At 65.5% G+C, this 14,391-nt stretch overlaps 1 protein-coding gene across 1 annotated transcript; it reads left to right on the top strand.

Moving 5' to 3' along the window:
• The first annotated feature begins 3,857 nt into the window (after positions 1-3,857).
• Positions 3,858-13,497, top strand: TGFB1 (transforming growth factor beta 1). Its single transcript, XM_073321688.1, has 7 exons — positions 3,858-4,643; positions 10,234-10,391; positions 10,754-10,871; positions 11,366-11,443; positions 11,814-11,964; positions 12,401-12,554; positions 13,146-13,497. Exons 1-7 carry the CDS (start codon positions 4,286-4,288, stop codon positions 13,302-13,304), a joined length of 1,176 nt encoding a protein of 391 aa, XP_073177789.1. The 5' UTR covers positions 3,858-4,285; the 3' UTR covers positions 13,305-13,497.
• The last annotated feature ends 894 nt before the right edge of the window (positions 13,498-14,391 follow it).

Here is a 14,391-nt window from a genome sequence, read left to right as displayed (position 1 = left end):
CGGCTTTTCCGAGAGTTTCTCTTCTCCCCCCGCCCACCGATAGCCATGGTGACCCCTACAGCAAAAGATTATGGGGGTGTAGCTGCAGAACGGTGGGGGGGCCCGTTGATTGGGGGGGTAGAAACATAATCAGCGATTGCCCCCAGACGCCTGCACCGCGTTCGTTCCCGCCCCAGCCCGCCGCCCCCCAGAAGTGCCATAGCCCGTGGAACTCATTGCCACAAGGGCCGAGCGGGGTGGGCGTGCTCCGTGGGCCGAGAACAGCCAGCGGGAGGGCGACGATATCCCCGGGAGCTCGGGGAGGGGAGGAGTGTCTCCTGCTCCCCCCTAGCTCGGGGGGGCAGGTGGCTCTCGGCCGTTGGGGGGGCCCTAGCTCGCGCTTTGCCCCCTGTCCGTGTCCCCAAGGGGTCAGTGGCTGGTGCTGTTCCAGTGTCGCCCCAGCAGAGGGCGCCCCTGGCCCATGCCAGCCACGTGTGCCCCTGGATTGAGCCTGGCCGGGATGGGGCCCACATCTGCTCCAGTTAATACCCCCCCCAGCTGCCCTCCGGCTCCCTCCAGTGTGACAGACGGGCCCGGGCCCCCCCATCCGGCTGCTTGGCGTCCTCCCTTCGGAGCCTGAGTTCATCGGGGCTGAGAGAGCACGAGGCCAGGCCGGGCTGGACCAGCAGGGGCTGCGGGTCGGGAGTGAGGGGCACCGGCAGAGCAGGGGTCGGGGAGAGCCCAGGGCTAGTCTAGTGTGGGGGCTGGGGGTCAGGAGTGAGGGTGGGGAGGAGCCCAGGGCTGGGCTAGCCGGGGGCTGCAGGTCAGGAGTGAGGGGCACCAGCTCAGGTAGGGAACCCAGGAGTCCTGACTCCCGCCCCGCTGTTCGTAGCCCAGGCCGCGGGCTCCCTGGCTGACTGGTGCAGGTTGTGGCCTGTTGGAGCCAGGGTCTGATGCCAACTTGGCCCCAGGCCGGTGCCCACCTGCAGCCAGCTGCTGCTCCGCTGCCCGCTGACCTTCACGGCCCCCCGGCTCTTACCTCCGCCCGGCCTAATTGGGGGTGAAATTCCGGGAAGGGCTGGCGGGAGCCGTCCCGGAAGTCTCGTTGCCAGCACCAGCTCTTCCTGGCAGGTGGGTCCAGCTTTCACCCCGGCCCTGGGCACTGGGCCCATGCGGGGGCTGGGCTGCCAAGGCCCCCCACTGAGCCAGGGCTCATTAACCCTCCAGCTCTGCGGCGAATCCCGTTAACGGGGCAGCGTCCCTCGGAAGAGCTGTGCTCACCCTCCAGATGGGACGCAGCTCATCCACTGCCCAGCGGACAGGAGGCCGGACTCCTGGGTTCTCTGGGAGGGGAGGGAAGGGGGGGGGGCTAGCGGTAAGATCAGGGGAGCTGGCAGTCAGGACTCCTGGGTTCTCTCTCCATCTCTGGGGGGGAACGTGACTGTTTAAAACAAGGGGTGAATAATGCCCCCTGGTGGAGGGGCTGAGCTGAGGCCTGTCGCATTCATTCCGCATCCTGCCTGTGTCTCTCCCTGGAGTCCCAAGGCCCTTTGAGAGCCGCATCCCATCGGTTGCCCTCTCCTCCCGCTTTTGGGAAACGGGTGGAGGGGAAACCGAGGCACCAAGCAGGGCAGGAACTCGCCGGAGGCCGTGCTGCAAATCGGAGCTGGGATTAAAACCGGGGGCCCCAGGGCCCCCTGTCCGGCTGACCCAGGTTGGCAGGCCCAAGGCTCGGGCTCCCCGGAGCTCAGAGAAGCCACAATTCAGGCGCTTGCCAGCAGAGGGCGCCCGAGCAGCAGTTTTGGGGTGTCCCCGTTTGCCTGCTGGGAGTTGCTGGCTAGACACCGAGGGAGCATTGGGGTGACCTGGAGCCCCCCGGCCCAGGAATGTGGAGGTGCGGGGGGGAGCCCTCCGGGGCTGGAAAATGCTGCTGGAGAGGGCTGTACCCCAGGGGGCCAGGCCCATTGCTCCATGACTTTGGTAGGTCAATGTACACAGAGAGGGGCCAGGACTCCTGGGTTCTCTCTCCAGCTCTGGGAAGGGAGTGGAGTCTAGTGGTTGGGGTGGGGCAGGGCTGGGAGCCAGGACTCCTGGGTTCTATCCCAAGCTCTGGGAGGGGTGCGAGGTCTAGTGGTTAGAGCTGGGGAGGATTGGAGCTGAAAGTCCAGACTCCTGGGTTCCTTTCCCAGTTCTGCCATGGGTTCACTCTGTGACCTTAGGGAAGTCCCTGCCCTGCTGAAAGCCTCAGTTTCCCAATTTGGCTCTTGCTTTGTGATGGCCTAGTGGAGGCTTGTGAGGATGAGTTTGATAATGTCTGGGGGCTTGGGATTGAAAGGCAGAGGGATGCATGCTCCCTGAGCTAACAGAAAATCCTCATCACTGCCTGCAGTACAGGGCATCTGACACGCAGCCACGCAATACCCATTCCATCCTGCTGAGGGCAGCAGAGCTGGGGCTATACGGCACAAACACGTCTGGGTCTGGGTTTGAATGGAAAGTAACTTCCCCACCCCAGCGGAGAACCGCTAGGCTGCTCCCCCTGCCCCGAGGGAAACTGATGCGGTCTTTGCTCCTGGCTGTATGGCATGTGCTCTACAGTGGCTACAGCTATTGGGGATTCTCCTTGTGTGGGGAGGGGGCTGGAAGTTTGGAGCAGGTGGATTTAAATTCCTCCCCTTTTCCCCATCTGGCTTTAGGCCTTCCGCAGCTCAGATCCGGCCAGCACACGATACCAGCGCCGAGCCTGGGTGCTGGGGTCCGCCCCCCTGTCCTGTCGCAGAGCCCCTAGCCAGAGCCGGTCCCCAGGAATCGGGGCCGATGGGCCCGGCTTGGGGTCCACATTCCAACTGTCACCCCCTGAGGCCCTGTCTGCTCCCCGCAAAGACCCCAGTTCCTGATGCCCTCACACCTTTCTGCAGTGGGGCAGTGGTAAAAAAAAGAAGTGGGTGAACTCAGTTTTCTGGTGTTCCTGGCTGGGCGGCGCCGTGGGGGGCAGGACCTGGGTGTAGGCTGAGCAGCTCCGAAGAGACAGCGGCTGGTTTGAGCGGGGGGCAAAAAGGCAGCACCGGAGTCGGGGGGGCGGCTTGGGGCAGGGAGGTGAGTGAATGCCATAGGCCCCAGACGAGACAGGGGTAAATTCTGTTTGCCCCAATCCCCCCTCGGCCATGCTGCCCGCATCCAGCATCTCCAGCCCCAAACATTCAAACATCGCGAGTCAGGCTCGCCAAAATCACGAGATTCTGTAACACGCCCTGGGGGGGGGTCTTTTTGTTTGTCGTCTGCATTTCGAGGGTGCCCTGGGGCCACATTTTGCAGCTTTCTCCACAGCCGCGAGGGCTAGAAACATACTTTTCCTTTAAGAACAAAGGCTGAAATCCTCACATCGCCCCTTGACTCCGGGAGCTGGGGCTTTAAGGAAAAGGATAACGATCCTGAGACCCGTGACAAAGTCGGGGGAGTCGGCGACACGGGGCGGGGGTGCTCGCAGTGCCCTCGGGCAGTCACTGCCCAAGCAGAGGGGCTGGGGACTGATCTGACCCTGAGGGGGGCCGGCTCAGCTCCCCTGGGGAGATGACAGGCCCCCAGAGCAGGGGGCGGAGGTTGAAGAGACAGCAAGGGGGGAGGAGAGTGAAGAAGGGATGGAGAAGGAGACAGCTGGGGAAGAAGAGAAGGGGAAGTGCTGGAATGTAGAAGCCAGCCAAGAAGGGGAAGTTGACGGGCCGAAAGAAGGAAGGAAGGAGAGACGGAGGGAAGAGAGGAGGGAGAGAAGTCGGGGGGAGGGAGCCGGAGGAGGCGGAAGGGGGGAGTGTGGAGGGCAAGGAACAGAAAGGGGGCGGGAGGGGGAGGGGAAGGCGAGGGGAGCTCCCTCGAACTGGCCATGCCCCGCCAGGCGTGGGAGTGAAACACGGAGCCGGGCTCCGGGTCCCCCCGCCCGTGCTCGTTTCCTGGGTGGAGCTGGGGCTGGGCAGAGGCAAAAGCCTTTAAAAGCCTCCAGCCCCAGCTCGCGGGAGCCAGCAGGTCCCAGCAAGCGCCGAGGAGCCAAGCGGGGAGCGGGTGGAATCTGTCCGGCTGGCCTGGCCCCCGGCCAGCCCTACGTTTCCATGCGCCCTCCGGGCCGGATGCCAGGCTGAGCCCCGGAGCGGCTCCGTCTCGCCCGAGGAGCGTGGCCCATGGACCTGGCCGGCGGCCGGCGGCGTCGCTGGGGTTCCCTCCAGCTGCTGCGGGCCGGGATCCCCGGGGGCAGGCGCTAGGCCGACTTCCCAGCCTCGGGCCGGAAGCTGCTTGTCGCCGCAGGGGCCCCCCCGCCATGGGGCAGGCCATGGGGCCGCTCTTCCTCTTCCTGCTGGCCCTGGTGCGGCTCTGGGCGAGCCAGGCCCTGTCCACCTGCAAGACCATCAACATGGAGCTGGTGAAGAGGAAGCGGATCGAGGCCATCCGCGGGCAGATCCTCAGCAAGCTGCGGCTGGACAGCCCGCCCCAGGTGGAGGGGGGGGACGCCGCCCTGCTGCGCCTGCCCGAGGAGGTGATGTCGCTCTACAACAGCACCCGCGACATGGTGCGGGACATGGCCCGCCAGCAGGAGGCGGCGAAGCTGCGCGAGAGCCCCCAGGACGAGTACTACGCGAAGGAGGTGCACAAGTTCTCCATGCTGTCGGTGAAAGACGGTGAGAGTCCGGGGCGGGGGGGAGCCAGGACCGGTGGGTTCTGTCCCCAGCTCTGGGAGGGGAGTGGGGTGGGGTCTAGTGTGTGTGTGGTTATGGGGGGGGGGCGGCTGTGTGGCCTGGGGTAGCGGGGGGGTCTAGTGGTTAGGCCTGGGAGCCAGGACTCCTGGGTTCTGTCCCCAGCTGTGTGCCCTGGGGGGCGGGGGGAGCTGGAAGCCAGGACTCCTGGGTCCTATTTCTGGTTCTGCCACTGATCGCCTGCGTGACTCGAGGCGAGTCCCTTGACTTCACGGGGCCAAGGTGACACCTGGTGTCAGTCCATCGGTGCCAAAGGGGCTCCCGGGGGGGCGTGGACTGAGGTGTCTGGGTTTCGGGTTCTCTCTCTGCATGGTGGGAGAAGCATCCGCTGAGGGCCCTGAGATCTGCGCCCGGCACGCGCTGGATGTGGCCACTGAGTCCTTACCAGGCAGAGTTAGCAGCACAGGGAAGTGCCAGTCTGGGTCAGAGCAGGGGCCCATCTACCCCGGTATCCTGCCTCTACTAGATACCGATGGGTAACCTTTCCCCAGGGAACGTCCCTTCCTGACCCTGCTGGTTAGAGGTCAGCGGATGCCCTGAAGCATGAGTGTCCATAACTGTGCTGGGTTCAGCTTGACCCGCAGCACTCCCCATCTGCATCTGCTCGTTCTCCACATAAATGTACCACCCTGTCTGGATCCTGCTGAGCCCTCGGCCTCACTGGGATCCAGTGACAGTGAGTCCCACAGGCTAAAGCCATGGGGTGGATAAACAATGTCCTTTTAATCTGTTGTGAATGTTTCCATCCTTTCAGCTTCATAGAATTACTCTTTATGATGTGTGTGATGGGAGCGCTTAGAGCCCCTGACTGAGATCAGGGCCCCGTCATGCCGGGCTCTGCCCAGACCCCAACCGAGATCAGGGCCCCGTTGTGCCGGGTGCTGCCCAGACCCCAACTGAGATCTGGGGCCTGGTTCTCAATCACGCTCAGGTTCCTCTGGGGTGGGATCAGCCCCCGAGAGTCCCCGCCACGCAGGGGCCTCCCGAGGTGGTGTGGAGCGGGCGTACGGGCTCTGCTCCCAGCCGCAGCATAGGGGGTGGATCGGGGTATGGCCGGAGCCCACTGCGAAGTGGGTATTCCCTGCCCCCCCCAGGGCCCATGGGCAGAGCGTGAATTATAGCGGCCCTGAGGTTGCTGTAACTGGGGCTGGGCGGGTTCCCACAATGCAGAGTGTAAAGGGTTAAAGCGATCTCAACCCCTCCCCCTGCAGAGTGGGGGAGCTGAGACCCCATGGGCCTCTCTGGTGCCAAGTTCCCTCCCCCAAAGCAGGATTAGCTGGTGGAACTCACTGCCACTAGGTCTCTTTGGGGCCGGGAGTTGTGCCCAGCTGGGCTTTGCGGCAGAGAATGAGACCATCCCGAGAGGGAACAGCAAGGGTTAAAACGGAGCGGAGAATCTGGGCTGGGCAAGAGGCCCCCACGCGCCAGGGCCTGAACCAGCCAGTCACCCCCAGTCCCTTGTGGGCAGGTTATCCCGTCTGCGTCCAGCCGGGGAAGTCCCTTGCGCCTTCCCCTGAAGCGGCTGCAGCAGACGGGATACCGGGGTAGACGGGCCCCTGCTCTGACTATTGCTACGTCCCGAATTCTTTTCTTGCCCTAGTCCCGCGGCCCAGCCACTCGGCTGCCTCCGAATCAGCAGTTCCCAGCTGCCGCCCTGCCCCAAATCCCATTTCTGGCCCCGGGAGCGGCTTGCTCAGGGGAAGGCGTCTGGTTCCTCTGCTGGAGCTTGTCATGGCCCGGAGCGTCTTGTCTCCCCGCACCGCGGTGGTGAAATGGCCCAGCCCAGCCCTGGGGCCGTGGCTCAGAGGGGAACTTCCCGCCCGTCATTACAGCCTGGGCCTGCCCCAGTCGGCTGCTGGCTGCACGGGCCCTGGGGGGGGGGAGGAGGGGGCTCAGCCATGGGAGGGGCGGCTTTCCACAGACGCAAAGGGGATCCCCCCCCTCCCCCGGCTCCACCATCCAGCCCTGGCAGACGGGTGCTTTTTGGCTTTCAATAACAGGGATGTGTCTGCCAAGTCAGAGCCGGATGCCAGCGTCTGTGCTCCCAAGGAAGGGCCTAGGGATATTGTTGATATGGGAGGTGAGCACCCAGAAGCCTCAACCCCAGCCAGGGCACCACTGCGCCGGGCGCTGCCCAGACCCCAACCAAGATCCGGGCCCCGCCGCACCGGGCGCTGCCCAGACCCCGACCGAGATCCGGGCCCTGCCGCGCCGGGCGCTGCCCAGACCCCAACCGAGATCTGGGCCCCGCCGCACTGGGCGCTGCCCAGACCCCGACCAAGATCTGGGCCCCGCTGCACCGGGAACTGCCCAGACCCCGACCGAGATCTGGGCCCCCTCGCACCGGGGGGGGGGGGTCAGAGGAGGGGTCAGCCTGGCCCGTGCACACTCCACAGTAACCCGGAGGCCCACTGGGGGTGAGCTGGGGCAGGGGGCAGAGGAGGGGTCCGCCTGGCTTGTGTGCGCTGCAGATTGGCCAGAAGGGCCACGGGGGGGTGAGGGGCAGAGAAGGGGTCGGTGTGTCCAGAGCTGAAACCGCCAATAACCGCAACAGCAGTATCTCCGGGCGAGGCAGCGGGTCCGGGGGCCCGGACTCCTGGGTTCTGCCTCTGGCCGGGCTGGGACTCTGCACTGAGTCCTGGGAAGGCAGAGGATTCCTTAGGATGAGGATCCCTGAGAGGGGAGTGGGGTCTAGGGGTTAGAGCAGGGGACCTGGAAGCCAGGACCCCTGGGACCGATCCCTGGCTCTGCCACTGATTTGCTGGGGGATCTTGGGCAGGTCACTTCACCTGGTCTGTGCCTCAGTTTCCCACCAGTGCCTGTGAAATTGGGGCTCACTTACCCTGAAGTAGGTGGGGATCTCATGGGCACAGGCAAGCTGTTCTCAGTGGGCCCTGGGGCTCGTGGCAAAGGCAGGGGTCTGACCTCAAATCCGCCCCGCACAGGACAGGTGGGATTAGACACCTTCCAGCCAGGCCCTGTCGGGTCTGTCTGGCGCTGAGCGTGGCCTGACCCTCTGCCCCTCCAGCACATGCTGGGAAAGTGACGGTCAGAGCGGGGAAGGCCGCTCACCCAGCCAGCCACCCAGGCATCCTGGCTCCCAGCCTCCCAGCTGTAACTCCTGGGTTCTCTCCCTGGCTCTGGGAGGGGAGGGGGGTCCAGTGGTTAGAGCAGGGGGGGCTGGGAGCCAGGACTCCTGGGTTCTTTCCCTGGCTCTGGGAGAGGAGGGGGGGGTCCCGTGCTTAGAGCGGTGCCAGGTGCTGGCGAGCTCAGGGACAGGCAGGGGTTTGAGCCCCAGCTGGGAGCTGGGCCCAGGGACTCACCCATGGACACTTGGGGCAGAGCTGGGGATTAAATGCAGCTCTCCTGGGTTCCAGCCCAGTGCCCCCACCCCTCAGCCGTGGCCCCCGTCCGCCTTGCCAGCCCCTCTGTGCCAGCCCCACCCCACCCCTAGCTGGAGGGGGGAACATGTCAAATGGCTCCAGGACTAAGACCCCCCAGCCCCCCTGCAGCTTCGTCATTCCCTGGCTTCTCGCTCTTTCCTGCCCTGCATCCTTCCCTCCCTCCCCCCTTCCTTCCTCCCTCCCTCCCCCCTTCCTTCCTTCCTTCTTCCCTTCCGGCTTTGCATTCGTTCTGGCCGTCGGTTCCCCCGTCGGGTCCCCCTTTTTCATTCCTCTTCATTTGCTCCGACTTTTCATTCTTTCTTTCCTTTCCTTTTCTCCATCACTTTCTTTTCGCTTCGCTTTCCTCTTTCCCGCTCCATCAACCCCCCAATCCCATTAATCCCTTATAGCCCCCCCAGTGCGCGGGACCCCCACCCCGAGTGCTGTTTGTTTGGGCCTCGGAGGTCGCCGGGATCGGCCTGGCCAGACCTGGGGGGGGGGAGTGGACGGAGTCAAAAGCCCCTTGGAGCCAAAGGGAAAATGGCTTAAAATAACCTCTTCCCGCTGTAAAAACACCAGCTGGGCCACTGGCGGGAGGGGGGGGGGAAGACGTTGGGGGGGCAGGAAACAGCACAAATCCCGGGGGTGTCTGGGGGGGGCAGAGCGTGGCAGGGTGTGGCGGGGGGGGCATGGGGAGAGGGAGAGGCAAAGGGCCGGGGAGGGGAGGACGTGCTGGGGGCATAGGGGGGTCAGGCAGAGTGAGGCCTGGAGTGGACATGGCGGGGGGCTGTGTATGGGGGGGGCACGAGGCCAAGAGGTGAGGGGAACGTGGCGGGTGCATATGCGGGGGCACGGAGCAGAGCACATGGCTGGGGGGGATCATGGCCAGGTGCTTAAAATAGCCCCCCCACGTTACATTCCCTCTGCGATCCCTGCAAGGCCCTGACCGGGGGGGGGGGGAGGGTTTGTTCACCCCGATGTCCCGTGGCCCCGTTTCTTGCTGTCGGGGGGGGGGTTCCCCTCCCAGCTGTATTTTGATTTCATCGATTGGCTGAAAACTCGCCGTCCGGGCCAAAAAGGGGAAAACAAGAAACCACCTGAGAGTTGCTAGCCGGCCGTTCCGGGGTGCCCGGCGTGTCCGATCAGCTGCGGGCCACTGTTGAGCACGGGGGGTTCGTGCCACGTAGCGCTGGGGTGATTAGTGCTCCGTGGTAACGAGGCGTCAGGTGCTGAGTCCCATGTGGGCGGTTCTCCCCACCACTCCGCTCCAGAGTTAACACTTCCCATGAGCAGGTGGCTGGGGCAGAGTGGGGGGCATGGGCAGTTAACCCCGCCTCCTCCCATGAGACTAAAATCCGATTGGTCGGGTGGCTCCAGCCCCTCCCAGCTTCCTCCTCGCAAAGGGGACAGGAGCCGGGCGGGGGGACAGCTGGGAGCTGTGGCATGAGTCCTGGGGGGGCTGCAAAGAGCCGAGGTCACGGGCCTCTGAATAATGCAGCCAGAGCCACAGGGCTGAGACCGGCGCTGGAATGATCTGGGAACCGGGGGCCCCTGAGACCTGCCCCCCACAGGCACCGTGCCTCGACACACAGGGCCCCCCATCCCAGTGCGGGGACGCAGCCACCTCTGGGGTGGGGCGCGGGAGCAGTTTATCCGGGGACCCCTCGCCCGGTGCAGAGATGCGGCCACCTCTGGGGTGGGGCGCGGGAGCAGTTTATCCGGGGACCCCTCGCCCGGTGCAGAGATGCGGCCACCTCTGGGGTGGGGCGCGGGAGCAGTTTATCCGGGGACCCCTCGCCCGGTGCAGAGATGCGGCCACCTCTGGGGTGGGCCTGGCTCCACTGGTCGGGGGGTCGGGATCGGGCCCAAGCTTGCAGCCGGCTGGGGATAGGTCCGTTCCAGGCTGTGACCACCCCAGACCTTTCTTGGCGTTTCCTCCCCTGGGCTCTCCTCTGACTGACGCTGAGCGGCTCGAAGCTGCCGCCGGGGTTCGGCCCCTTCGCTTGGCTCCTCCGCCCCCTTTGGGCAGCCTCGTGGCAACCCGCGGCAGGGCCTGGCCGGGGTATTTCGGGTGAAAGGAGGCGCCCAAGGGGGCACCGCGCTGCGCGCTCACGCCCTGTCCCCCCCCGCAGACAGCTACAAGGGCTGGGGCAAGACCGACCAGCGCACCTTCTTCCTCTTCAACGCCTCGCAGGTGCGGGCGCAGATCAGCAGCGAGGCCCTGCTGCACCGGGCCGAGCTGCGCATGCTGCAGAAGCCGGGCACGGAGCAGCGAGTGGAGCTGTACCAGGTGCACGGGGCCCCCGGGGCCAGGGAGGCAGCGTGGGTTGTGGGCGGGGCTAGACCAGAGAGGGCGGGGCTAGACCAGAGAGGGCGGGGCTACAGGAGACGGGCGGGGCTACAGGAGATGGGCGGGGCCAGGCCACAGAGGGCGGGGTTAGAAGAATGGGGTGGGGCAGCGTGGATTGTTGGTGGGGTGAAACCAGGGAGGGCGGGGCTAGAGGAGGTGAAGTGGGTTGTGGATGGAGGGTGGAGAACAGGTGGGTGGGGCCTGTGGGGCAGGCTGGGGGTAGGCGGGGCTCCATGGGGCAGACTGTGGCCGGGGAGGGCGTCTCTCCCCTGGTGCGCTGGCTCACACCCGTCTCCCCCCAGCACTACGGGAACAGGTCCTGGCGCTACCTGGACAGTCGCGCCGTGGGGCGGGCGCCCGAGGAGGAGTGGCTGGCCTTCGATGTCACCGAGGTGGTCCGCCAGTGGCTGAATGGCCAAGGTGAGGGGGGGGGGCCCCGATCCGGGGCACACCATGTCCCCCGCTGCTTCCTGGGCACCCAGCTCCCCCCGGGGCCCCTGCAGCCTGCACCCGGCACAGTGTCCTGTCCTTCCCCATCCCCTCGAGGTCCCCCATCCCTGCACTGGGGGGTTACCCTGCCCCCGTTGTTTCCCAGTGTCACTTAGAGCTGCCTCCGGGCTGCTCTAACTTGTGCTGTGCCTCCTGGGGGCTCTGGGGGCAGAGAACAGCCACAGCGCAGGGGGTCTGGTGGGTTAGAGCTGAGGCGTCAGGGAGCCAGGACTCCTGGGTTCTATCCCAGCTCTGGGAGGGGAGTGGGGTCTAGTGGTTAGAGCAGGGGGGGTCTGGGAGCCAGGACTCCTGGGTTCTCTCCCCCGCCTTGGGAGGGGGGTGGGGATTTCCTGGTTTGTGCACGGAGGCGGAACATTGAGGACTGGTTGTGCTGCCGGGAATCTCACCCCGTTGGTCTGTTTCAGAGCCGCTGGAGATCTTTAAACTCAGCGTTCACTGCTCCTGCGAGGACACCTGTGAGGAACTGAAAGTGACCATAGACGGTAGGACGCCTGGGTTCTATCCCGGCTCTGGAAGGGGAGTGGGGTCTAGTGGATAAAGCAGGGGGTGGTAGCCAGGCAATTCCCTGTGTGCCTCAGTTTCCTCCTGCACAGGGAGACGCCCCCTCCCCTGCCCCTGCTGCCCTTGGTCCCTGGGTATCGGCCTGAGGCCCTGGGCTGGCGTGTTCCAGTCTCAGGCCAGGACTCGCCTGCCAGCTGCCAGGCTCCCTGGCTGGGCCGACGGGTCCGTCCTCCAGTTCCCCCCAGGTGTGGGCCCCAGCCCTCCTCCCCCAGCCAGTGTGCCCTCGCCCTGGGGCAGAGCTTGGGGAACCCCCCATATGCACGCCGCTAACGGGGTGTCTGCTCCCTGAAGGCTTTGACCAGAGGCGGGGGGACCTGGGCACCGTCTCCTCCACGGCCCAGAAGGTGCCCTACGTGCTGGTGATGTCCACACCCCTGGAGCACGCCAGCCACCTACACAGCTCGCGCCACCGCCGGGCGCTGGACACCGACTACTGCTTCGGGTGAGCTGCGGCCTGGACGGGGGCACCCAGGCTCCCGGGGAGGGGATGCTGCCGGGGGGTGTTGTGGGGGGGGGGTGCGGCTCTGGGAGGGCAGTGGGGTCTAGGGGTGAGAGCAGTGGGGCTGGGAGCCAGGACTCCTGGGTTCTCTCCCGGCTCTGGGAGGGCAGTGGGGTCTAGGGGTGAGAGCAGGGGGGCTGGGAGCCAGGACTCCTGGGTTCTCTCCCGGCTCTGGGAGGGCAGTGGGGTCTAGGGGTGAGAGCAGGGGGGCTGGGAGCCAGGACTCCTGGGTTCTCTCCGGGCTCTGGGAGGGCAGTGGGGTCTAGGGGTGAGAGTGGTGGGGCTGGGAGCCAGGACTCCTGGGTTCTCTCCGGGCTCTGGCTGCCTCCCCTGGGTTGGCTGTGTCGTAGCGGTGCCCTGACGGCTCTGCCCCCGGCAGGACGGAGGAGAAGAATTGCTGCGTGCGGCCCCTCTACATCGACTTCCGCAAGGACCTGCAGTGGAAGTGGATCCACGAGCCCAAGGGCTACATGGCCAACTTCTGCATGGGCCCCTGCCCCTACATCTGGAGCTCCGACACCCAATACAGCAAGGTGGGGGTGCCGGGGGAGGGGCTGGGAGCCCGGACGCCTGGGTTCTGTCCCCAGTTCTGGGAGAGGGGGCTAGTGGTTAGAGCAGTGGGGATGGGAGCCAGGACGCCTGGGTTCTCTCCCTGGCTCTGGGAGGGGAGGGAAGGGGGGGTAGTGATTAGAGCAGGGGGGCTGGGAGCCAGGACGCCTGGGTTCTATCCCTGGCTCTGGGAGGGGAGTGGGGTCTAGTGGTTAGAGCCGGGCGGGGGCTGGGAGCCAGGGTGCCTGGGTAGGCAGACAGGGAAGCCCAGTCAGGAGCTGATTAGCCCAGTGTGGACCTTGGTGGGGGTTCTGGGGCCCGACGGCCCCTCCCAGCTCACCTCAAGCTGCCGGCTGCCCCCAACCTACTGCTGCCCCGTCCCCCCAGCCCGGCGTGGGGTCAGCCTCCCCAGGATCCAGGCGCCCCGGCACCCTCCAGCCCCTCCAGGCTGGCATGAGCCCAGCACCAAGCACCCGGCCCCCTCCCTCGGGGGGACAGGCCCCCTCTCCCGCTCCCACCCCCGGGGGCCAGCTTGTCCCCGGACAGATACGGAACCGGGGGCTGTTTCTCCGCAGGTCCTGGCATTGTACAACCAGCACAACCCGGGCGCCTCGGCCGCGCCCTGCTGCGTCCCCCAGGCCCTGGCGCCCCTGCCCATCGTCTACTACGTGGGTCGCAAGCCCAAGGTGGAGCAGCTCTCCAACATGATCGTCAGCTCCTGCAAGTGCAGCTGATCGCCCGGGCGCCGGCGGGGCGAGGCCGAGACCCACGGACTCACTGCCCCCCCGCACCGCAGAGAACGGGGCAGGGGGGTCATGGGGGGGGGGGAACTAGGGGGGTTTGGACTTGGAGTTTCTCTTATTATTATTATTATTAATAATTTTTTTTGTAAATTCCCTCAGTGTTTTTGGGTGAAAATCTTGAATTTTTTGTAATTTAAAAAAGAAAAAGAGAATTATTTAACGAGGTTTCGTTTTGCTGTTGGTTCGATCGAAAATCCTCGGGGGGGGGTTTGGGGGGCGGGCATCGAGTTAAAAATGATCAGATGCCCCCTGCTGGATTAACGGGTTGCGCCGTCGCTTTAATTCAAACCGAGGGGCGGGGCCAGGGGGCGCCATGGCAGCCTGAGTCGAAGGCCAGTGGAGGACACGTCGAAGGGCGGAGACTGTGTGAACTGAGCACCGTGGGAATGGGCGTGGCTAGAAGTGTGGCCCCGCCCCCTCGTGCAACATGGCTCCGCCTCCTCACTAGCAGGTCCTGCTTTCTCTTCCACCATTGATTGGGTATTGGCTTGGCAGCCCCAGGGGGCGGAGCCTGTGTGTACTGTGACCCCACCCATTTGATCTGACTCCTCCCACCCACCACATGGCTCCGCCTCCTGACCCCTAACCCCACCTCCTCAAGAGGGGAGCCCACGTTGGGCTCTACCACCTTGGCTGGGCGGGGGCGCGTGCCAGGTGGCTCTGCTCATTGCCGACTGCATAACTCCGCCCACTGGGTGTGACTCCGCCTCCAGACATCTCCTCCCCCACTGCCCCTCAGAGCTGGATTCTGCCCCCCGCCCCCGTTGCTGGGCTCTGCTCAGGGCTGCTGAGTCCCACCCCAGAGGTGGCTGCATCTGGACGCCTGGGCGAGGGAGTCCTGCGTGCACAGCCCCTGGGGGGCGTCCTGAGCAGCCGCGTACCTCACGTCCCCAGCGTCAGCCCAGGCTGAGCCGAGCCCCCAGCCGGGAGCCTGACGCCACGGGGAATGTTTACGACTTGCCCAGGAAACGGTCCCGGTCCCGGCCAGGCCCGCGGCTGCTGGTGACGCAGGGGGGGC

This window comes from Lepidochelys kempii, chromosome 23 (genome assembly GCF_965140265.1).
Source record: "Lepidochelys kempii isolate rLepKem1 chromosome 23, rLepKem1.hap2, whole genome shotgun sequence".
In the NCBI taxonomy this organism is placed as follows: domain Eukaryota; kingdom Metazoa; phylum Chordata; order Testudines; family Cheloniidae; genus Lepidochelys; species Lepidochelys kempii.
This window is presented reverse-complemented; position numbering and strand designations above follow the sequence as displayed.

Coding starts and splice junctions, on each gene's coding strand:
- TGFB1 (XM_073321688.1), top strand. CDS start 4,286: ATGGGGCAGGCCATGGGGCCGCTCTTCCTCTTCCTGCTGGCCCTGGTG. Junction 10,392..10,753: donor AGCGAGTGGAGCTGTACCAG/GTGCACGGGGCC, acceptor GTCTCCCCCCAG/CACTACGGGAACAGGTCCTG. Junction 10,872..11,365: donor CCAGTGGCTGAATGGCCAAG/GTGAGGGGGGGG, acceptor GGTCTGTTTCAG/AGCCGCTGGAGATCTTTAAA.